The 23,066-nt window shown below is 53.5% G+C and overlaps 1 protein-coding gene across 1 annotated transcript in view; it reads right to left on the bottom strand.

Annotated features, from left to right (window-relative positions):
- The window catches only part of XXYLT1 (xyloside xylosyltransferase 1), a 143,563-nt gene that overhangs the window by 104,563 nt on the left and 15,934 nt on the right, over nucleotides 1–23,066 (bottom strand). Inside the window, exon 2 of the mRNA XM_008266698.4 lies at nucleotides 9,045–9,192. Within this exon, the coding sequence (XP_008264920.2) occupies nucleotides 9,045–9,192 (148 nt within the window). The remainder of the gene's footprint in view (nucleotides 1–9,044; nucleotides 9,193–23,066) is intronic.

Below are 23,066 nucleotides of genomic sequence, written 5' to 3'. Positions count from 1 at the left end.
ACAGACTTCACACTCAGCTTTCCCTGATCCAGAAAATCAGAGTGGCAGAAGTGCGACTAACTCATAACAAAAGATGATCCAATAAGCATTCGACCGGGGCTTGGGGATATGGAGTATATCAAGTTTACCCAATTCTGTCTGGTTTGGATTATAAAAATTAAGTTGTATTTCCTGACTACAGAGAAATTATTGACGAAAGCATCCCAGAAGAATGCTTGGGGAGGAAGGGATGCAAACTCAGGAGGCAACACTTGGCACTGATGATTCACCAGGAGGATGAGTAAGTCCGAGTAGGAAGTAGACGCAGAGGGAGTGGAAAGTCGACCTTCTCTCCCCCTCCCCAGGTTTCCGAGGAGGCATGCAGGAGCGTATCGCCCAGGCAGTTCATCTTGGGAAGGCCAAGTGCCTGAAGGCATTCCAGGCCATGCCATTGGCCACTGGTACAAGCAGTCGGAGAAGCCGGGATGAAGAAGTCCCAGCCCAGGCCACGCCCACGCCAGCAGGGGACACCGCCGCAGCGTTCCTGCACTCGACCAGGCTTATTCGATTCCTCTTCACAAACCGATACTGTCGTTGTCAAGGACCGAGCGGCAGAGCTGCATATGATCCGAGTTGGTGTCACCCCAGTACTCTTAGTTATTAATTGGAAAGGGAAGGGGGCAGAGAAGAGATCTTCCATCTGCTGATTCACTCCCCAAAAGGCTGCAAATGGCCAAGGCTTGGCCAGGCCAAAGCCAGGAGCCTGGAACTCTATACAGGTTTCCCATGTGGGTGGCAGGAGCCCAAGCACTTTGGTCATCATGCTGCCTTTATTTGAAAGGCAGTCACAGAGAGAAAAAGAAAGACACAGATCTTCCATCTGCTGGTTCCGTCCCCTAAGTGACTGCAACAGCCAGAGCTGGGCCAAGCCAAAGCCAGAGCCAGGAACTCCATCCAGGTCTCCTACATAGGACCTGCAGCTTTCCCTCGTGCATTACCTGCTGGATAGGAAGTAAAGCAGCCAGGATTTGAACCAGCGTTCTATTATGGGATGCCTGTCGCTCCCCCTCTTCGTGGAGGAACGACACAAGACCCTGCGCTGTTCTTTTGTCTGCTCGGCCCTCCCCGGGTTTGCTGCTGGTTCTTCCCGGGTTGGCTACCGACCCTTCCACCTCCGTGGAAGGGCGGTTCCCCCTGCCACTTTCCCCACTTCCGCGGGGGAGCGGCACACCGCCGGCCGGCTCTCTTGGGGGCTGCACAGGTGTTCCTTCAGATAGATGTTCCCCTTAGATGTTCCTGGTGCATGTTGTCTCTCTCCTCCTTTATAGTCCTCTTCCACCAATCCCAACTCTGCTACCCACACGCCGAGTACGCTGCTCTCCTCCAATCAGGAGCAGGTCCTGCTGCTTATTGGTTGAACTGGAGGCAGCTGCGTAGAAGCTGTTCACTCCTCTCCCAGCGCCATATTGTGGGAGAGCAGATGCATAGAATAAGTCTTAATTCGAGTAACTTAGTCTAGTCCGAGTTGCTCCCAGTTGCTCCCCACAGATGCCGACATCACAGGCAGTTGCTTAACCCACTATGCCACACGCCCCTCCAATAAGTCTTTTTGCCACCTATGGAGAGGCCTAAGCTAAAGAGTCTTCCCAGGGCCTATCAGCTGCCAGGTTTCCTCACCAGGACTCCAGCCATGGTGACAAGCTCAGGCTGCAGAGACCCCAGCCGGCTCCTGGGTCACATGTGTTCACTGAAAACGAGTGTACCACACTTAGGAGCCTCGAGGGAACCTCCCAAGCTGGTGTTAGAGGGACGCTGGTCTGTACGTCAGCCAGGATGACAGAGAAAGAGCATTCCATAGCCGAGCCAACTTGAGAGCTGCTGGGTAACACTAGGAAAACAGACTCCCTAACTTCGCAGTGTCTCCAGTCATGATGCTGGGCACCATGAACCTCCAAAAAGGGAAATGAAGAGACAATGTTTCCACAGATCCTTTTCCATCACTGCTGTTCACAGTTCCCATAAAGATCTCCCCGGAACCAGCAGTTGAAGGAATGCTGCCCCCACGGCCCCTCGCAGAGCTGATCTTTGGGAAGGCCATCGGGCAGCCCAGGTAGGAGCCCACATGCCGGTCTCATCCTGCCTCCACTCGCACCTTGTCCCTGCTTCCTTCTCTACAGAGTGGGACGGATGAGGGTCTCCGTTCCCTGGGGGGGCTCCCTGCGCACAGCACAGCTCACTGCTAGGGCAGTAGTGGCGGGAGCAGTTGGTCAGATTCCAGCACCCCTCTGCAATCATGCCTGGAAAGCACTTCTCCCGGTGCTCACCCAGAGACCTGCCACGGGACAGGCAGGCAGCCTCCCTCCATCGCTGCCAGTGGGGCTCCTCCCAGGCAGGGCTTCAGTGCCCAGCATTCCCTGAGCTCCTGCGCTGAATGCCCTGGGGCAGGAATCTGGGGCCCACTGCCACATGCAGCACTCCTGGGGACACCTGTCCAAACCGGGCTGGGACAAGGGGTCAGCCGGCTGCCCCGCCGCTCTGACCTCATCTGCTCCTCGTCAGTTTAAGCACGGCACAGACTATGGAAACAGCTGTGGGCCACAGGAGGGAAGCCAGGCTCTTGGCCCGTGGCCCTGCACACACTCCAGGGCCCACTGTGCCCTGCCCTCTGCCCCACCCTCTGGTTGTCAGGCTCCTCATCAGATGCGAGCGGGAAGAAGGCAAAGGTTCCCAGCTAGAGAAGCATGCTGGACTTAACCCAGGCACTTTTCTCAAACAGCCGTGTCCAAGTTCAGTGTCAGACCTGCTGAGTTGAAAGCTCTATTTTCACTGTACATAATTTAACATGTAAATTCTTTTATAAGAACCTCTATGCACTGGAACCCAGGCCATGCATGTGCAAAGGCTCCCAGGGATGGACCTGCCCTCTCACTCAAAGCCCAGACGTGATGGATCACAGCACCCTCCCGGCAGCCCATGAGAGGCCCCAGACTTGTGGGTTCCTCTAGAGAGGGGGACGAACCCATCACCTTTCAAATGGATGGGTGGACAAGGTGGGGAATTCCTAAGAGTGCGGGGCAGGAAGGGCCCTTGGTCCCAGCCAGGAGAGGTGCCCCATACACCCTAGGTGGGGGCCCTACTCACAGCTACCCATGTCTGGGAGCCCATGGCACTCTGCCTTTGAACCATGTGAAACCATCTGCAAGTCACGTTCCGACAACAGCAAGCACCCCTGTCCCAGAGCCCCCTCCTAAATTCTACGCGCACTTTAGCCCCGGTCCTATCTCGAGTTTCTGCTGATCCCTTCTCTGTCCCTCTGAGCTCAGAAACTGTACTGGAGCCCTGGGCTTCTCTTCGACAAGGCCTGGGTCCACTCCCCAGCTTTTCACACTCTGGGCTACATCGAGCTGGCCTTTCAAGACCCAAGTCCTAGCTGGGCTGATGCGTGCACACGAGTACAACCACGCACCCACCTGGGGACCCGACTGACCAATGTACAAAGGCACCATAACCCAAGGCTTCCCGCTGACTCATTCCATGTCTTTGACATGGCTCCTTCTCTGCTCCTCCCCGGCATCGGTACGGGTAACCAGGAGCGAACCAACCACAAGCACAACAGCAATGACCAAGGCTCACTTCAGATCTGGTCTCGGGGGCGCAGAGTCCCACTCTTCTGCAGCTGTCAGAGGAAATACAGAGGGGCCCTTCCCCAGGACCACAACAAAAGATCCAAACTTTGAGAACTAATCCGGAAATTAACTGTCAATGGAATGAGGCTGCGATGTAATCTTCAAAGACCGACGCGATGGCTGGCCAAGAAAAAGTGGCAGTAACCATCTGATAGGATACATTAATAATGGAAAACTGTGTCAGACAAAAGACAGAGCAAATCTCAGACGCAATGCTGCCCCAGCAGTACCCAGAGGAGAGGAAGACCCAGCCCTGGGCTCTGTGGCATGCTGGCTCCACTGCCCTCACCTGGGCCTCTCTTTCCAAATCTCTTCCGCTTTCACTGCCTTATGTGTAGACAGCCATGGTGACCAGCAGCCCCCAAGGTGGAAACATGGGAATTCTGAGAACGCAGTCAATTTGGGTCCAGAAGCCCAAGGTGTGAGACTGGCCTGATGCAGGCTTTCCAATCCTCGGCATCCAATACCCCACTGGGCCCTCCTTGAACAAAGAATTCCTTTAGATGAATTCAGAGAATAGAGTAGGTCAGGACTATTCTTAAGAGTAATAATAGTTCACTTCTTGGGCTGGTGCTGCAGCACAGTGTGTTAAAGCCCTGGCCTGCAGCATCGACATTCCATATGGACCTCGGTTTGAGTCCCGGATGCTCCACTTCTGATCCAGCTCCCTGCTAAAGCAACGGAGGATGACCCAAGTTCTAGTGTAGAGGAAATATGGCCACAGAGACAAAGAAAAGAAAGCAGACACCTCCTCTGAACACAGACCTTGAAAAGTAGTTGTTCACAATTAGCTAGTGAAGCAGCTGCCCACTGTGATCTTGTCTAGGGAGGGAAGATGTCCTAAGTTCTGCTTCTGTAAACTCCAGTCATGGAGCTGTCCTAATAAACCTGCCCCTGGTATCTCTCTTACAAACACACCAGACCCACCGACCACTGGAAGTGTGGTCCTAAGTCACATAGGCTGCAATTCAAGCCCACCAATGCTGTAACAGCTAAGGCATGATGCTGATGAACCTATAAATATTGTAAGAAACTTGGCACTGTTGCTCAGTTCTTGGGAAATGATTCCAGCTGAGCCCGCTGACATAAACTGCTTGATCCTCCACGGTCTCTGGTGCCTGTCTGAATGGAGGGAGTTTTCCCACCCCAGGTTTCTGAAACTCCTGGGCACCTGCATGCTTGTGGGAGACCTGGAAGATGCTCCTGGCTCCTGGCTTCAGATCAGCTCAGCTTCGGCCGTTGCGGCCATCTGGGGAGTGAACCAGCGGATGGAAGACCTCTCTCTCTGTCTCTACCTCTTGCTGTAACTCTTTCAAATAAATAAAAAAAAAAATCCTTAGAAAAAAGTTCACTTCTCTGTGTACACATATACTGCAGTTTACAAAGTATTTTATCACAAATCACAAGATAATGTTCCTTATAATCTTGGAATAAAGAAGGCTTTTCTAGGAGCAATACAAAACCTGGAAGTCCTAAAAGACTGATGCATTGACAGCACATTTTTTAAAATCTTCACAGATGAAAAAAGAGTCAAAAGATAACAAACTACCAAAAAAAGTTTTTGATAAGTATCAGGGGAGAATGCTGATTCCTTTAATAAATACAGAGCTCCTTGAAATCACAATGAAAAAACCAACAACCCAATAGAAAAAAATGGGCCAATGATGTGAGTCATTCACAGAAAATGAATTTCAGGGATTCTTATCATGTGAAAGGAGATCCAATTTTACTCAAAGTATGAAAATACCCCACTGAGAAATAATTTTCCTCCTATCAAATTGGCAAAGATCAAACAGTATGCTTGGATTATGAGCTATCTAGGGAAACAGACAATCTCAACCACTGCTGGTGATAGGAGAAGTGGGGATGTACAGGGGTGGAGGGCAATTTGGTAAGATCTAACAGATCTGAAAACGCACACCCTCTGCTTGGCGACGTCATTCTAGGAACTTCTCCAAAAAACATGCAGTGCATGTGCGATGTCACTTCGGAATAAGACGGTGACCGTAGCATTGCCTTTAACTGGAAATAATCTAAAGCCCAGATTCCATAGCCTGCTATAAGGTAAGGCACCTACACATGCTGACCTGGAACTCTCAGCAAGACACACCGGCAAGGGAGAGAAATAAGGTGCAGAACCTTCCAGGGCAGTGAGGACTTAGTGTAGGAAGTGAGGCTGGGAAGGAGACCTTTTCCTCTGTATGCCCTTTCTCTGGATTTTGTTCCATGTGCAAACAGCAAGGCCAACAAAATAATGAGTTTCATTTGATCCATACACATTGATAGCAAACGTATCTACCACATTAGGAAGTGAAACAAAAGCAACTTGCAGGTCAGGATGTAGAGTTCACTCTCATTTATAATTTTATTAAAAAAAAGTTGCCGTGTGTCATGGTGTGCTTCAAAATGAGTAAGGGGTGGGCACTGTGACACAATGGGTTAAGCCGCCCCTTGCTCACTCAGGACGCCCACATCCCACATCAGAGTGCCTGGGATCAAGTCCCACCTCTGCTTCCAACCCAGCTTCCTACTAATGTGCACCTGGGAAGACAGCAGGTGATGGCAAGTGCTCGGGTCTCTGTCACCCCCATGGAAGACTCGGATGGTTCTACAGGCTCCTGGCTTTAGCATTTGGGGCAGTGAACCAACAAATAGAATCTCAATCTCAATCCTCTCTCTGCCTGCCTGTCTGTCTGCCCATCTCTCTGTCTTCCCTCCCTCACCCTCATTTCAAATAAATAAACTATAAAAAAAAAAAAAAACCAGAAAAGTATCTATTTACAGAGCCCATTCTTGGAGAGGAGAATAGAACATGGGTAAGAAACACAAAATGTAGGAATTAGCACATGGGTTGCCTTTAATAATATGCATTTGTAAAATTTTTCTTAATTAGTGCTTATAACTTTTTGTTTTGATTACCCTTTATTTTTCTAGAAGTTCCATTTGGTTCTGCTTCAAATATGCTAGGTCACTTGTTACAGTTTCCTGTTTCTGAAGGTACTTTCAAGCTCGCTTTTCTTTTCTTCAACCATGGTCAGCACACACTGTTTACAACCCACCTCTGACCATTCTAACAGCTACAGTCTTGCAGGGCTACTTCTGCCATCTCTTATTTTGTGGCTCTCACTCACTGAATTTTGTTTTCTTTGTGCTCGGTTATTCTTGGCTGTGCACTGCTCATTGTCTTAGAAACTTTATCTATTCGAATGAAAGTTATCAGGATAGCTTATAATTAACTTCGGAGATTTGTGGATCATCCAAATCTCCTTTTCCTACTAAAGAGTGCAAGCCCTGGGGTCAGGCAGCCACAGGGTGCTCCTGCTGCATTTTCCTCACCTGTAAAGGGGGGGGGGGGATTATAGCTCCTTTCTGGCTTACATGGGATGAGATCATCCCTGGGGACAAGGTAAGCACATTTGTTATTACCAAGGCATCTTGTGTCGAGGACCAAGGAGAGAGCACAGGGAGAGAAGACTGGGAATGGGCTCTCTCCCAACTGGTGTGTAAGCTCAGTGTACAGGGAGCCATGGAGATGTACCTAGCACCTCTCCCAAACTGACCTAGTCCATGTAGGTGCCAATTAAAGGATTTCAGAATTAAGACACAAAGGAGTGGCCTATGACTCAAAGACAATCCTCCCGGGCTCTCGGAGCCTGCACTCTGGCTCTGCAGAGAGTGAACACCCACAGGTTACTGCTAAGCCACTGAGGCATGAGGAGGGAGACAGAGCATGGCTCCTTGGAATGTCCAGGAGCTCCACCCCCAGCCCTCTGTGGAGCACTGGGACTGTCATCCTTGGCGCTAGGACAGTGAAGCAGAAAAAGCTAGGAGGTTCCACTCAGCCTCCCTAAGACGCTCCTAACTCTCCTCTGCCCAGGATCCCTGCTCACTCCAGTGTCCTGCACCAGCCTGAGTGTGGGGTGGCAGGTGCCGGGTGCAGCAGTTAAGGTGCCATTTCAGACACTCGCATCCCACATCAGAGTACCCAAGTTCAAATCCCAGCAATGATCCTGATCAAGCCTCCTGCTAATGTACACCCTGGACGACAGCAGGTGATGGCTCAACTCCTTGGGTCCCTGGCACCCACGCGGGAGACCTGGATTGAGTTCCAGACTCCTGGTTTTGGCCTGGTCCAGCCCTAGCTGTTGTGGGTATTTGGGGAGTGAACAAGCAGATGGACGATCTCTCTTTCTCCCCTTTCTCTCTTCATTTAAAGAATCAACTCACTAATTAGTTGACTTTAAAAAAATGAACACCAGCACCAGGGACCGAACATTCCTGGCCTTCAACAGCCTTGTTTCGGGAGTGGCCGCACCCACCCCCACCCCACTGGAAAGCTTTCTGGGGTCCAGATACCATTCAAGAGAGCAGCACACGCAATCCCAAGCCCAGGCTGCCTCCACTGTGCCAGCATCTCTCTCCAGCACCTTCCCCCTGCAAAGCCTTTCCTGCGCCAGCCCCCACCCCTGCACTACACGGGGACACAGGGACTGTCAGCCTGGATGCTGACGCTGCCAGCCCAGGGAACCACTGCACTTCTTGTCTGAGGTCACCAACAGCGTGGGGACACATTAGTCACTCCAGCCTCCAGAACCGGTGGGCACCGGTCGACAGCTCGCAAAGGGGAGGGCAGGATGACGACAGACTGAGGACATTACGGTCACGTTAAGACAGCACGAGGAAGGGGACAGGAGGTGCTTTAAAAAGCCTCAGCTTCCTGTTTCTAATACAGCCTGGAATTTACCACACACGTGTCATAGAAAACTGGCATCATCTTAAGCAAATCTGCTATGGATCCATGGCTACATGCACACACACGTACACGTGTGCACCACACAGAGGCAAGGTGACCCAAAGGACGACTCTCCCAGCAGCTGGGGTGGTGGTGCAGGGAGCGCCTGGTCTGTGTTAGGGACCGAGGTCTGCATGAGTTGCCAGGGTAGTTTAAGCATCTCACTCCCCTCCAACTCCAGTGTCCCATACAGCCCAAAGAGAACTTGACCAGGCTTGACCTGTGGCACCCCCCATGACCCAGCTGCCTTCCTGAACCCAGCCAAGTTAGGAAATGAAGGGCAAGGTGTTAGCAAGTGACAATCAATCAATACAAGTCTGCAGTGTTTCCCTAAGATTCTGTGCCCCAGATTCCCCGAGCCCAGGGCCAGCGAACTGCACCACTCATGCCATGTGCATAGGAATGGGTCCCTGGGAGCTATGCAACCTTGACTTTTGTGCAGGAAGCTCTGTTGTACAAAGGGCTTGGCTGGGCCCCTAGCTCTCTCACTCACATTTCAGTGACATGGGCTATGGTGGTACCGGAGGCATGGACATGTGCAAAAAATCAGACACCCCGGGGCTGCAGCCCCGGGCAGTCCACGTTACCTTTGGGCATGATCTGATGCATGGCCACCGAGAGGAAGAAGATGGAGTCGCTGTAGTAGGTCCCCGAGCCAGCACTGAAGTGCTTCTGCATGGCCTGCACGACGGGGAAGAGCTTGTCCGTGAGCACAGCGACATCATGGAAGATGACCTGCAGCGGGGCACAAGAAAACCACACGGGTCAGTGACTGGGCCCTCGCCCTTAGCGCCAGACGCCCAGCACGCACACGGGCCCACAGAGGCAGAAACAAATTGGGCCTCTCTGGGGTCCGCGCACAGCAGGCAGAGGTTAGGAAGCAAGTGGGAGTTAAGGCAACAAGGAATAATGGGGCCACTGAGCTTCAAGCTGGGCCACCCCGAAGGCAGCGCTGTGCCCAGCGACTGGAAACCACATCAAAGGGGTGGTCCTAGAACCCAGGGTCCCCAGCAGGCCACGGTGGCTGATGCCACTGCGGGCAGGGTAGCTTCCGGGGGCCTCGACCTGTGTCCTGCAGCACCACCAGGCACTCCAGCTCTCCTCTCCTTGCCCAAGAGGGCGAGCCATGCAAGGACCTGGCCCCAGGAAAATGGTCAGGGCCACGGTATCGGGTATCCGCAGCCACCAACTCAACCAGCCCCTCCCGAGCATTCCCGACACTGCGGGGAGCCATGAGAGCAGTGAGAAGACCGGGCGCTGCTGTCCTCGAGGCACCCAGGTCACGTGGAGCCCCAGACGCTGCACACGGATCCCCAGGACGACCAGGACTTCAGTGAGGCAGGCATAACGCTAACAGCCTCCAAATTACAAATGAGGGGGCCGGCGTTGCGGCGCAGCGGGTTAAGCTACCGCTAGTGATGCCAATGTTCCATATCTGAGCACCAGTTCAAGTCCCGGCTGCTCCGCTTCCAATCCAGCTCCCCAATAATGGCCTAGGTGCCTGGGCCCCTGCCACCCTTGTGGGAGACCCAGATGAAGCTCCTGGCTCCTGGCTTTAGCCTGGCCCAGTCTTGGCTGTTGTGGCCATCTAGGAAGTGAACCAGCAAGGGGAAGATCTCTTTCTCTCTCTGTCTCTCCCTCTTTCTCTGTTAATCTGCTTTTCAAATAAATAAAGTAAATCTCTTTTTTAAAAAGTTTATTTAGAAATTACAGATGAGAAAGCAAACACCCAGACAGGTCCCAGCACTCAGGTCCCAGGGCTAATGGGTGTACAGTCTCCAGAGCCCCAGCCCCACCAGTCCTTCCCCTATAAACACATCCTTGTTCCTCAACAGCAGCCGACAAGGCAGGAAGACATGGCAGGACCAGTGATTAAACATGAGTAATAATGGGGGCGGGGTTCCCAGCTGACTGTATTCCAGAAGATCAGAAGTCCATCCCACACACAGCTTGGCCTCAAACGACACCAAACTCCCATGCCCGCTGCTCGAGTCGGTCCAGCAAGCTTTTCCTGCCGCTCCAAGTGCCCAGCAGCATCCACAGCATCCTCTCTACATGGAGCCAGAAGCCTGGGGATCCCACCTCTTTCTTCCTCCACCCTCCTAAGAGATGGCGACCCTCGTCCTGCAGCCCTCTTCCCTGATAGCGGACAAGACAGGACAAGCCTGCCAGCTGCCGTCACACTGACTCCCAGCCGCAAACCCACCTACATGGTGCCAACAGCGAAAGGTGGAGCCATGTCAACCCCCAGTCAGCCAGCTGGTGCTGCCGGTGACCTGCCAGCGGGACAGGTGTAGGGGGTGTCTGGGGAATTGTCGAACAGGTGGGCTCCCTCTGTCATTTGCCTTCCCCTCTTCCCTGAGTGGGTCTAGGGTCCCAGGGTCACCCACACACCCGCTTCCAGAGCCTTCAGTGGTCACATCACAGCTGTGCAGTGGTGGTAAGTGCCCTGTCTGCTTTCCCCTGCTTGGGGTTCTGGTCTACATTTTTTTTTAAGATATATTTATTTATTGAAAGGCAGAGTTACAGAGAAAGAGAAAGAATCTTCCATTCTCTGGTGACAATAATATGACCATAATGGCCAGGCCCAAGCCAGGAGCCTGAAATTGCACCTGGGTCTCCCACATGGTTACAGGGAAGCAAGGACTTGGGCCATCTTCCACTGCTTTCCCAGGTGCACTAAGCAGGGAGCTGGATAGGAAGTGGAGTAGCCGGCACTCAGAACAAGTGGGATGCCAGTGCTACAGTCGGTGATTTAACCCTGTGCACCACAACACTGGCCACTTTGGTCTATATTCTCAAACACCTCCCTTCTATTTCTCTTCATCCTGTATTTGTTTTAGCTCACATGAAGTGTCTGCTGCTACCCCCAAGGGCCCTGAAACTTCTGTTAAACTTAGAAAACGTTCACACTGCGCTGGTCCTCATCACTCCCTGAGACGTGTTTTACGTAACTCTTCAGATCCTTTATTTTGGAACATTTCTCTTGCAAGGTGCTACTCTTCCTTCATCCCTTTTCTGCTTCTTTGCTTCGACTCTTTCTTGCGGCCTCCCAGCTTGACGTGCAGAATCCAAACCAGTTCCCAACACAAACACCAAGGTTTCTCAGCCCTGCCCCATGACCACCCTCACAGGTTGCCCTGCCTCCTACCTCACCCATGCCAACAGCCTCGGCTGTACCCCCAGAGTTATTTTCCAAATACACAAACCCATGTCTCTCTATCCTTGGCTTCAGAACTTCCAACGAGGTGGGTGTTTGGTGCAGCAGTTAAGATGCTACCTGGGACACCCACATCTCGTGCCAGGGTCCTTGGGCTCACAACCGGGTCCCCTTCTGGGCCGGCTTCCTGTTGATATGTACCCTGGGAGGCAGCAGATAACAGCTCAAGTACTTGGGTCCCTGTGGCTAACACATTGGAGACTAGGATGGGGTTTCAGTCTCCTGGCTTCAGCTGGGCCCAGCCCTGGCTGTTGTGGGCATTTAGGGGAGTGAACTAGCAGATGGAAAATCTCTCTCTCTCTGACTTTCAAATAAAACTAAACATATAAAAATAAAATAAAACCACCCCCCAAGAGCTCCTCATTGCTTCAGACATGGCCCAAATCCCTAGCAAGGCTTAGGAGCACCTGCAGGCAGGGCCCTGGCCACCCCCATACCCTCCCCCAGTGACTGGGCAGAACTGAACCAAGCCAGCTGGCCCTAGCTTTGTGGCTCACATCCTTGCCTCCCCACAGCCTCCCACAATTCCTCAGGGCCTTCCCGCACCTGAACTCATGCCAGGCTTCGTTGATGCTGCAGGACCCGTGCACCAGGTCTCTGTCTCTGCATCTGCTGGACCAGGCCCTGCCAGAGGCTGCCACTGGCTACACGAGAGGCCATCAGTACAAGTTTGCTAAATGAAATGAACTGTACTCTGGGCAAGCTGCTTCTGAGCTGCAACACCTTCACGGGTAACACAGGAATCAAAACACCTGCATCTATGGGGGCTGCTAGGATGATCTGGGACAAGCATGGGACGCCTGCTGCTCTTCCTCCTAAGTGTGAGAGCCCCCGCCCCTCCGCCCAAGGCCCGAGTGCCCCCTCCTCACGAGCCAGCATTTCCCTCGGAGCGTCCGCGCACCGCCAGCCACACCAGGCAGCTGCAAGGCGACAGGAGGCTGGAAGCCCACGAGAGGGGTCTCAAAGAAGCGGCAGCCTCTGTGCCCACATAAAAGGAAGAGACAGGAACAGGGCGCAGGGCCTGCCAGTCCCACTCAGGGAGAAAAGGGAGTGTCAGGGCCAGCTCACCCCCTCCCCAGCCCCACCTCTCCCCAAAGCCTTCCCAGCGATAACTGCATCCCATCAGCATTAATAGATTCACGAGGACAAACTGTGCTCGGGACACTGTTCCGAACGCTCACCGCCAAGCCCGCTCCGATGAATATTTCATACAATAAATCTACTTAAAGAGAATTCAGATGCTCCATAGGGTCCGCTGTCTGCAGCAGGAAGCAAACCACGTGGTACAAACTGTGATCTCCCCAGCACTCTCCGGAGCCCCCGGCCCAGCCCTGCTGCCTGGCAGGGAAAGCACAGCAAGAGTGCAGGGAAAACAGGGAGGGGGAGGAGGCCCCTCTCCGCCCTAGCCTCCTCTCTACCCAATCCCCCCCACCCCAGAGCCAGGAAGGATTAGCAGGTAACCTAGGAAACCAGGAATGGAAGGTGACCCAATCCCCTCTTGAAGGCAGCTGGGCAGTAAGAAAGCCCCAACCAGTGGCCTGTGCCAAGGGGAATATGTGATTATTGTGGATGCAGACCAAAAAGTCCTCCTCGCTCTGTATATGTATGTAGACAAATTTAAAATTAAAAATTCTATTAATCATAAAGTGTTCTCTTCCCCTATGCTCGGCTTATGAAGTGAGTTCCTTTTCAATCCCTTCACAGGCCTCATCAGCAATGTCTCCAGCCCCGGAGTCACCCTCAGCAGCCACCCAACACGCACGAGGCACAGCTCCCTAACAGTGCAGGTTTTCTGTGGGAGGCTGTGCAGCCTTGGGGGCAGCAGAGTGTGGCTTAAGTGGTTGAGGCTGCACCATTTACCTGGGAGACCTAGGTAGAGTTCTGGGCTCCTGATGGCAGCCTGGCCCAGCCCCTGCTGTCATGGACATTTGGGGAGTGAACCAGCAGATGGAAGACTTCTTTCTTTCTCTCCCTGCTCCCCAGTCCCCCGACATGGGCACTGGTTCAAGTCTCGGCTATTCTACTTCCAATCCAGCTCTCTACTGTATCCTGGGAAAGCAGTGGAAAAGGGTCCAAGCACTTGGGCCCCTGCACCTGTGTGGGAGACCTGGAAGAAGCTCGTGGTTCCTGGCTTCAGATCGGCCCAGGTCCAGCCATTGCAGCCACTTGGGGGGTGAACCAGCAGATGAAAGATCTCTCGCCCTCTCTCTGCCTCTGCCTCTCTGTAACTCTGCCTTTCAAAAAAATAAATAAATCTTAAAAAAAAAAAAAAAAAACAACAACCAGTCTGATGCAGTTGGCACTAACAATGTGATTCTGAAGCCGGACCCGTACTTTAAGGCTTTTTTAATCAGCCTGTAATCACATATTTGTAGCTCCTTCCTAATCTGCCTTTGATTAACAATGCTTAAAAGGCTTGTTTATAACAATACTCCATACATATAATTATGAGGTCACTCCCCCCAGGAATAATGATTAAATCTGTGCTGAATTTCTCTGCCTCCTTTCATTTTTAATGAATTCTGTCGAGAGCAGAATTCAGGTAGCAGCATCCAAATTCAGTAAGGACCGAGGCTGCTTCAGGCTGAGGTACCCTCAAACAATGCTGCTTTGTTCAGATCGAAGGATGTGATTGAGAGAGAGCAGGGTAACAGAAGAGCTCTGGAAAGACTCAACTATCTTGGAAAGGAGAGCCTGGGGGAGGAGGGAGGGAGAGGGGAAGCTTGCCTCATACTCTGTCACACTCAGCACTCCTCCGTGTTGCCCACACAGGGAGGCCGGAGCAGCCGGCCACAGCACTACCCGGTCCAGGCAGTAGCAAGCAGCCTCGCCAACCCAGCCCGTCGCTGAAGGGCCGCACCAGGGCTCCACTAAACTCTCACTGGGGACGTAAAGCCATGCCAAGACCTTAGCTCAACTTTGGGGAGAAAACTCGTTTATCACTTGGCAAGGAGTCGGGTCATGGCCACGTCCTTGGAAAAAGAAGAGGGTTGGTGAGGGCTGGCCCTGAGCACGGCACACGGCAGGTGTGTAGGAACCCCCAAGGCTTGCATGCAGAGGAGCAGGCCCTCCTGCAGCAGCATCGCCAGCCACTGCGCAGCCACAGACTGTCCCCAGGAGAGCTGCTGGAAGGGACAGTGACAGCACAGGGCCCAGGGAACTTCACTCAAACGGAAAATTCGCAGTCTACCCCGCCCAGGCCTGGGCTCCATGGACAAGTACTGCAGGAACTGCAGACGCCAGCGTGCCTGAGGGGCTGCCTGATTCTGTGCGAACACCTGGACTCAGCAAGACGGCGCACCATCAGCCACGGAAATGCCACCCATCAGTCACTGCCCAGCACAGGGGGCGCCCTGGCCGGGCTGGAACCACGCCAGTGGTGGGGAGTCAGTGCCTGCATGGGCCCAAGAAACAGGGCGGCCCAGGATCAGATACTCAGCCCTGGACTCAGAGGCAAAGGTGCCACGCAGATGTCGGCAACTCTGGTCAACTGCTATGCCCCAGGTGGCCCACGGAATGGGTAAGAACTCCGAGGACTGTTTCCATGGGGGCTCTGGAGCTGGAGAAAGGACTGGTGACATGGTCATCCCCCTTCCATTACAGTCAGAACACCTTCTCCATATACCAACACCTAGACCCAAGAAAAGAGTGCATTCTGAGCCCACAGACTGTGATGCGAGCTGCCTGGCTCCGTGTTCCTCTGGCTGCAGGGCAGGTAGTTCCCGGCCCTGCCCCATACTAAACTCTGCCCACACCTCCAATCCCAACTCCGCCCATGCCCAGCTAGAAGCTTCCTTCCACACACTCTACGCCTGGCAGGGAGGAACTATCTGCAGATCAGGCTTCTAAAGCTTCACAGACTTCCAACAGAAGGTATTGGGATGTATCAAAAACATCACGGAGTAAGGACCTGCCTCCCATTGGAGGGGAGGGTGCTGGAGAAGACAAGGGGCAGGGCAGGTGCCAGGGTTTGGGTGTGGCATGGCCCCAGGGGGTTGTGATTAGAAGCTGACCCCCCAGTGTGGTGATGTTGGGAGGTATGGCCCTTTAAGAGGTGGGGCCTAGTGGGAGGTCCTCAGGTAAACAGAGGGTGCTGCCCAGTCTGTCTCCCGGCTTCCTGTCTGCAATGAGCTCTCCGGCTCATGTGAACCTGCTCCTGCCACCAGCCATTCGCTGGAGGCCACATGGATGGGACTTGCAGCCTCCAAGAGCGTGAGCAGAATAAACCTCTTTTACTGAAAAGTAGCCTGCTTCGGGTTTGCTTGTACAGTGAGGCAGAACCTACTCAACAGCAGACTGGCAAGCACTTGGCACACGGCCACAGAGGAGCTGTCACACGGTGTCAGAGCGAGGGCAGGTCCCCAGCTCTCCCCCGGCCCCTCAGCACCCTTCAGGACAAATGGGGGCCCAGCACCATGGCACCCCGTGCTCTGAGAGTGGTGGGCGGGGACAAAGCCCCACAGCGGCTGCTGCAAGCACATTACTGATTGGAGCATCGACTCCAGCAGTCATTGACTCTAGCAGTCATCGACTCCAGCAGTCATCGACTCCAGCAGCGGCCGGAGGAAAAATGACTATCTGAAAATAAAACCGCCGTGTTGAGTGACCTTCCATTTCTCTGCTGACAGACTGGCCATCCCTGAGCCCGCAAGCACATCCACACTGGCGTGTGAGGGCCACGGCACTGGCTGCCCTCCCCCACCCCCAGGACGCTCCCCCAGCACCTTCTTGCGTTGCCATCCTCACAGCCACGCAGGTGTCTGCACAGACACCACCCCGAGACCTTCCCTCACCAAGAGAAGCGACCACAATGGTGACAGCACGCACAGCACGCACCCCGCCCTGGCTATCCCAGGGCCAGGTTCACCTTCCCCCTGACTCCCACCACCACCCGAGCTGTCCCATCTGTTAGGTGTTTAGTCACTCACATCTGTCTCGGCCAGCCTGGAAGGCACTGTGTGGGGAGGACCCTCTCTGGCCATGGTCCAGCCCTCGGCAAAGCACTTCCCATGCACTGGGGGTCCAGAAAGTGCCTGCTGCAGGTAGGAAGGGACAGCGACGCAAGCGTCCCGTGGGGAGGGCTGATGGGCAGCCTGCCCAGCACACAGACCCGCGGCCCTGCTCGACCCCTTCCTGGAAGGACCTGTGAACCCAGGCCCCCTCCTGGCCCAGGGCGTGCCACGAGCTTCTCCCTCTCCATCCTGGTCCTCACCCAAGGAGGGAGCTGTCTTCCTGTGGGCCTCCCTGCCACCTTTAACCTGCTGGGCGGAGTGTCCCGCAGAGCTGGGATGCACTCTCTCACTTTGTCACTGACAGATTTCAAACCAGCCTGCAAGCTGCTTCAGAGCAGCTGTGCCCTATTGTTAAAGCTGATGTCTGAGAAGGTATCAAAGGTGTTCCTTTAAATGGTATTTTCCAAGACTAGCAAGTGACAGATGACTGAGAGTGAGAGGATAGACTGACAGATGCACAGATCTCTCTTTCAGAATCACTAACAGGTCCTAAAAACACTGTCAGTTATCAGTGACTCGATGCTGCCCTCTCAATAATTTCGTTCACTCTCAGGGGCTGGCACTGCGGCATACCACTTGTGACACCAGCATCCCACATCGGCGCCAGTTCAAGTCCCAGCTGCTCAGGCTGGCGCCGTGTCTCACTAGGCTAATCCTCTGCCTGCGGCGCTGGCAACCCGGGTTCTAGTCCCAGTTGGGGCACCGGATTCTGTCCTGGTTGCTCCTCTTCCAGTCCAGCTCTCTGCTGTGACCCAGGAGTGCAGTGGAGGATGGCCCAGGTCTTTGGGCCCTGCACCCGCATGGGAGACAAGGAAGAGCACCTGGTTCCTGGCTTCGGATCAGCGCAGCACCGGCAGTAGCGGCCACTTAGGGGGTGAACCAACAGAAAAAGGAAGACCTTTCTCTCAGTCTCTCTCTCTCTCTCACTGTCTAACTCTGCCTGTCCCAAAAAAAAAAAAAAAAAAAAAAAGTCCTAGCTGCTCTACTTCTCATCCAGTTCCCCACCAATCCACTTGGGAAAGCAGTGGAAGATGATCCTAGCACTTGGGCCCCTGCACCCAACGTGAGAGACCCTGGCTCCTGGCTTCTGGCTCCTGACTTCAGATCGGCTTAGCTCCAGCTGTTGCAGCCATTTGGGGAGTGAACCAGCAGATGGATGACCTCTCTCTATCTCTGTAACTCTGTATTTCAAGTAAATAAATAAATCTAAAGTAATTTCCAACACCACTGCTGTGACCCACTTTACCCAGAGTCCAAAAGCTCCAGCTCTCGCCCACCCCCACCCACCGCTGTCTGCACCGCCAGCTTCCAGGCACCCTGAACTGTATGGGTGTCCTGGGGCTCCTGAGACACTCAGCATCATAGCAGGGATGAGCCATGTTCCAGTCGTCCCTAACCTCGATACTTTCAGGGCAATGAGACATGGCAGGGAAACAGAATGTGGCAGAGACAGGTCCACGGGACAGCTGGTGACGGAGGAACCAGCGACAGCATCGGGACCCTGGTCTCCAAGGAGCCCTGACCTGCAGCAGCACCAGCAGGAGGGGCACCAGCCTCAGGATGCACAGCCTAGCGCCGGAAGCTGGGACTGGGACTACAAGTGGGAGCAGGTGGGACTTTCAGGAGGGCGGCGCCCTTGTGCCTATAACAATCCATTCACCGGTCACTGAAATGGTGGGCCAGGGAGTTACCTCAAGAGTGGATCTGTTCACTGTAACAAAAAATGTCCTACGTGAAGGATCTCTGTGAGTGGACCCCAGCAGAAAGAAGGGGCCATCAAAGAAGGATGTACTTTTCTCTGAAGGGAGGAGAGAACTTCCACTTTGCTTATGACCTTATCCAAATACTGACAGAGTTTGTGAATTCAAAAGGCTTCCATAGCCTAGGCAGCTCATGTTAAGAGCCTAGGGTGGTCACTGACATCATACGTAAGAGTGTTAATTGTTAAATTAACAACAGGAGTCACTGTGCACTAACTCCCCATGCAGGACCTCTGTCCTCAAAGAGTTGTATTATGAGAGTTAACTGTAAAATTTGTTCTCAGTTTGTGTGTGTGTGTGTGTGTGTGCAAATTGTTGAAATCTTTACTTAGTAGAGAGTTGGTCTTCTGTGTACAAAGTTAATTGAAAATGAATCTTAATGGAGAATGGGACTGGGAAGGGGACGAAGAGGAGGGGTGGGAGTGTGAATAGGAGGGTAGGTATGGTGGGAAGAATAACTGTATTCCTAAAGTTGTACTTATAAAATGTGTATTCCTTAAAAATAAATTTAAAAAAAGAATTGGTCTGTTATAAAGGTCAACGTGGCTCCCCACGTGGCTCCTCCCCACGTCCTGCACCTCCTAGGGACAGTTACCCCAGGGACGGGCACCTGGCCAAGCACTTCTGGACCCAAGTCACAGCACCTGGGTTCCATGCCCAGCTCCAGCTCCTGATTCCAACTTCCTGCTATGGGGACCCTGCGTGGCCATGGTGATGGCTCGAGAAACTGGGGTCCCTGCCATCCATAAGGATGGCTCCTGGGCTCAGCCTGGCCTGGGTTGTTCCAGGCAACTGAGAAAGAGCCAGCACATGGACCCTACATTTGTCTGCCACTCACCAGGAAAAAAAAAAAAGCCTTCCCCAAATATAGCTTCTCACCTTGGACCTCCCAGCTTCCCAATTTTTTCTTTATAAATCACCTAGCCTCAGGTATTCCATCATAGCAATGGAAAAAGGACTAGGACACAGCAACAGTACCGTATGGCTACACAAGCTTGCACTCTTGACTGAGGGGTGCTATAAGCATAACCAGTCCCCTGACCCCTCCCCCAGGGAGCCACGCCTCCTGCTCCCAATTCCCTGTCATCGTTTTTTCAAAGGCAGAGTCAGTCCTAGTGTTCATCAGAGCTCACTAAAGGATATTTTTGTAGAACAAATAATCCTTGTGTGGAGGGCATACACATTCCACAATTCACCTCTCCCATAAATCACAAGGTGTTGGTTTTTTAGATTTGGTATTAAATTTTCCTGGCAGTAACAGTTTGTTTGAAACAATGTTTTCTAACCACCACCTTAAAAAAGGGTATAAAAGGAAGGAGAGAGAAGGAAAGCAGAGGGAGGAGCAGCAGCAGGAGCCACGGGGCAGGGCAGCGGGCACCTGAGGTCACAGGGCCGTGGGGGGTGGGGAAGGGGTGCTGCGGGGATCATCCCAGGACCTGTGACACCCGTGGGAGGCACCTGGCCAGTTTCTGGCTTCCACTGGGCAAGCAGGCCAGTATCCTTGGCCAGGGGTTGGGGGACTGCACTGGCTCTCAGACCCCACCGGGTGCACAGGCCTGACCCACTGAAAGCCAGTGCTGCGCCTTAGCACTGGCCATGTCCACCACCCCCCTGCACCCAGAGTGCTCCACTGAGCTCCGCCAAACTCCGCCCAACAGACTCAGCGGTGCTCTGAGGCCCCCTGGTGCTTCCCAGATGGGGACCTTTGCCTCTAGGAATGCTAAGAGGCCCACAGGCTGGGCAGTTTAACTCAGACAGCCTGAGTGTCAACTGCCAGACAGATGAGCACAAACACTGCAGGTCTCACAGATGTCACCCAAGGGAAGGCCAGGTGCACAGGAAGAAGGCTGAGGGGCATCAGCGCAAGCTATGCCCCAAGCAGCGACACTGCAGCTGGTGCCAGGGCACCGCCAAACACTGGGGAGCAAACATTCCCACCACAGACTTGGCAGGCTCTGCTGGTGTCTGTCGCCTCCTTTTGCGTGTCTAAAATGCCAGGCACAGCACGGGCAGCCAGGAGTGGGAGGAGCTCCAGACGGCGTCCCCTGCCCTGGCCCCCTGCTTCCCCAGGTCAGCACATCACCACTTGCCTGTGACCTCGAGAGGCCCAACCTGCCGGGGATGTTCCCGATCTGGCCCTTCCCTGAGCAGCACTGCCGGCAGACACTGCACCGGGCAGACACGCGGCTCACAGCCGGCTGCTCTTTCCGAGACCACAAGGAAATTAAATAACAGGTGTGTCGGCAGTGTCGGCAGTGATGCAGACAAACATGAGCTCATCCGCTCCTGGCCGGGACCATGCTCTCTACAAGGGAGGTGACCATCGCTGGTCAGTGAAGTCATCCATCCAAGGTGACGCCGTGGAATAAGATTAGAGAGAGCAGAGAGACCACATTCACATAACATTTATCTCAGCATATTAATAACAACTCTTCAATTTTGCTATCACATTAATCTCTCACTATCTCTATAAATTAAGCTTTATCACAGCTATGTATGTTTAGGAAAAACATCATATTTCAGGGGTCAGTACTATCTAGTTTCCAGCAACCACAGTGGGTCTCAGAGGGTGTCCCCCAGCTGGTAAAGGGGACCACTGTATTTTAGTCCCTCTCCAGAGCACTGCTTCCACCATGTCCTGTGTGTGCACACCCCCACTGTGTCCTGAGTGTGTACACTCCTGCCATGTCCTGTGTGCACACACCTCCACTGTGTCCTACATGTACACACCCCTGTGTCCTGAGTGGGCACACCCCCGTGTCCTGGGTGTACACACCCCTTTGTCCTGCATGTGCACAAGCCCGTGTCCTGAGTGTGCACACCCCCATGTCCTGAGTGTGCACGCCTCTGTGTCTGTGTGCACACCCCCATGTTTTGTGTGTGCACATCCCCATGCCCTGAGTGTGCACACACCCATGCGCTGCCGGTGTGCACCCCTGCTGTGTCCTGCGTGTGTACACTACACACACACCATCTCAGGCAAAAGAGTTAAACACACTGTTGGTAGCTTCTTGATGCTCTGGACTTACATCTGTGTTTGAATAGACTATATAATCTACTCACCTGATAACACACTATACTATCCACTCACCTAACATCACACTATCTACTCACCTGCTAACACGATGTACAATCTACTCACCTGATAACATATATCATACAATCTACTCACCTGCTAACACACTGTGCAATCTACTCATCTGCTAGCCTGCTGTATAATTTATGCATTTGCTTTTCCTGGCACAAATAATGAAACCTAACCCTTTGGAGCTCCCCTCTTCACTGTCTCATTTAACCCTCTTCCCACCAGAACAGCAGCCCCACCCAGGCAGACTTCCCACCTGCTCTGCCCCTCTGTTCACCAACAGACTTCTGCTCTGAGGACAGCACCAGCAGAGTGGGTGTACAGCAAACACCCGCATGCTTCAGAAAGCAGCAGGACTGGATAATTTACATAGACCTCGGAATGTTCGTCTCAAAGAAAGCTGCGCCCTGTGTGGCGTTGTCAGTGACCCGTGCATGCCAGCAGCAGCCCTAGGCTTTCCTTGTCAGCATAAGTGCACATTGGCCTTAAGCCCCAGGGGTCTAGGGACAGTCCCTGAAGCTACAGGAAGAAATAGTCCATCTAATGAGCACAGTTGGCAGACGCCACAGGGAGGCAGCAGGCCACTGCCACCACCTCCCTGACCTGCTGGCTCCCTAAGGATCAAGCCTAAGGGAGACCCCCACTAAATACAAAAACCAAGCTTGTGAGTGGCAGGTGTACAGGGAAGTGACTCCACCCTCGCACTTCAGACAGGGAAACGGTGGGGCAGGGGCGGCGCTGGGGGAAGCTACCCACAGGTTACACTGCAGCCCCTGAAGGAGCCAGCCCAAGCCAGACGGCCTTCTCCTGCACTCCCACACCTGCAGCCCGTGAGGGAAGCAGGCAAGAGGGCCAACATGATGGCGCAGCTGGGTATGGATCCTCAGAGCTGAGTCCAGACTGAGCCAGAGGCTCCTTCCCTGCACTGCAGGGATGCAGAGCCCTCAGGGAAGACTGGCCCACACCGCCCGCCTCCAAACAACCAGAAAGGGGGGGGGGGGGGGGGATGCTAAGGAGCCACTCCAGTCTGCGCTCAAAGTTCCCTCCTAGTTCCAAAGCTGCCCTGGACTTTCTACTTCCTGTTTTGAAGGCGAAGAAAGGGAACCTACAGCAAGTGCTGGGGAGACCCTGGGGTAGGAAGGGACCCCCACGCTGGAGCAGAGCTCAGCAGGATCCTGTGCAGCTCAAGATGCCCCTACCCAGAACAGGTGGCCCCTTCCAGGTGCGGGGCCTTCGGCGACCCCAGCGCACCTGTGTCTGCAGGTGTGGCCCTGGGAATCCATCACAACAATGCCTGGGTGACAAAAAAGTGGGAGCTGCTCAGCCAACTCCCAGAGGGAAATGGGTAAACAGATATCCACCACAATGAAATATTACCCAGTGTTACAACGACCAAACAAACCCACCAAGTAAGATAAATCTCAAAGCCACAACGCTGAGTGCAAAAAGAAACATCAAAAAGGTTATATGAGAGGACTGGGGTTGTGGCGCAGCTGGTGAAGCCACTGCCTGCTGTGCCCTCACCCAACAAG

The sequence above is a fragment of the Oryctolagus cuniculus genome, chromosome 4 (genome assembly GCF_964237555.1).
Source record: "Oryctolagus cuniculus chromosome 4, mOryCun1.1, whole genome shotgun sequence".
Classification (NCBI taxonomy): Eukaryota; Metazoa; Chordata; class Mammalia; order Lagomorpha; family Leporidae; genus Oryctolagus; species Oryctolagus cuniculus.
The sequence above is the reverse complement of the archived record's forward strand: the minus strand, read 5'-3'. Positions and strand labels throughout refer to the sequence as shown.